The sequence below is a fragment of the Galeopterus variegatus genome, unplaced genomic scaffold (genome assembly GCF_000696425.1).
Source record: "Galeopterus variegatus unplaced genomic scaffold, G_variegatus-3.0.2 Scaffold4914, whole genome shotgun sequence".
NCBI lineage: Eukaryota > Metazoa > Chordata > Mammalia > Dermoptera > Cynocephalidae > Galeopterus > Galeopterus variegatus.
In genome coordinates this window covers 15,702-17,003 of record NW_007731025.1, presented here as the reverse complement: position 1 = coordinate 17,003, position 1,302 = coordinate 15,702, and the positions used below count along the sequence as shown (strand labels likewise).

The 1,302-nt window shown below is 48.6% G+C and overlaps 1 protein-coding gene across 1 annotated transcript in view; it reads right to left on the bottom strand.

Moving 5' to 3' along the window:
* The window catches only part of LOC103604015 (tenascin-like), a gene marked incomplete at its 5' end in the record, with an annotated part of 19,271 nt that overhangs the window by 4,339 nt on the left and 13,630 nt on the right, over nt 1-1,302 (bottom strand). The window contains one exon of the mRNA XM_008588597.1: nt 676-839. Coding sequence (XP_008586819.1) covers nt 676-839 — 164 coding nt within the window. The remainder of the gene's footprint in view (nt 1-675; nt 840-1,302) is intronic.

Sequence of the window (1,302 nt, the reverse complement as noted above, 5' to 3'; positions counted from 1 at the left end):
TCATGATTCAGTAGCCAGTCTCACTTGACCACGTTTCAGGCACATGCTGGCACAGGCAGGGTTCTGCACCAGGTAGGTTACTGAATTTGTTTTGCTCACCTATTTCCAATGGGGATCTCAAAAGTCCTTTGATTGCAGAAGTTGTGCTAGAGTTGTGTGTGGAGCAGAAAAGTGCCGGGGACCGGAAGTGGGGAGATCTGGCTCTGCTTCCAGCTCCACTCTGTGACCTCAGGAAAGGCACCTTTCTCTGGGCCTTGGTCCCTTCATAAAATGAAGGGATTTAAAGTCTGCAGACTTCTTCCAAGGTGTTCTTAGGGTTCGAAAGGTGCCTCCGGGCCATTGTCTGCCAGGGTCTGTACCATCCCTGCTACACCTAAGTGGCCTCCACTTGTATCTGCTTTATTTTGGGGCTTCAGACAGATTTTGCCTGAGAAAAGCTTTGTATGTTTGGAATTCACTTGACCAATGGTTCTCCTTGGGACCTTCAAGGGCTAACACTTGCTGTTTCTATTTTGCCTGACCTATAGGGTCACTGAGATTTCTCACTGTGTTGGAAGAAAACATGTCGTCATATGCTTGAGGTTCCTGCCTCCCAGTCTCAGCCACGATGGAGGAGCTGAACTGTCCTCTCATCACCCAAGCCCTGCCTGCTCTAGGCCCTCACAGTCCACTCACCTGACTGTGGCTGTTGTCCCCATATCTCCCCATTAGGTTGACACGGTGACAGTTCCTGTACCAGAAAGCCCCCTTGTAGGACAGGGCACAGTTGGTGATGGCTGCGTCTGTGTCCTTGTCGAAGGTGGAGAAGGATCTGCCATTGTGGTAGGCCATGGAGTCACCTGGGAGAGAGAGAAAATATAGATCTGAGGAATCCCAGCTGGAATTTACTTTTGGGCTGTGAAGGGCAGAACCAGAGGTGACAACTCAAAGGTCCTGGGGTGGGCTGACTTGAACATTGGACCCAGAGTCAGAAGTGAATGTGGGACTGAATGGGCCATGAGTGTCACCCCCAGGGCTCCTTTATGGTAGATGCAGCATAATGTGGTAGAAAGATGGCTGTAGGTGGCTTGGAGGGTCCAGCTTCCAGTCCCATCTCTTTTACTCTCTATCCATGACCTTGCACAAGCTGAGCCTCTTGCTAAACCTCAGTTTTCTCATCTGTAAAATGGAACCAGCACATTGATTCTATCTTCCTCACAGTGTTATTGTGACAATGGATAGGAAGGTGTACTCTAAATGGTAGAGTGGTATGCAAATAGTCATTATGATTGCTATTTTTGTAATTTTTTCTTCATTCCCTTT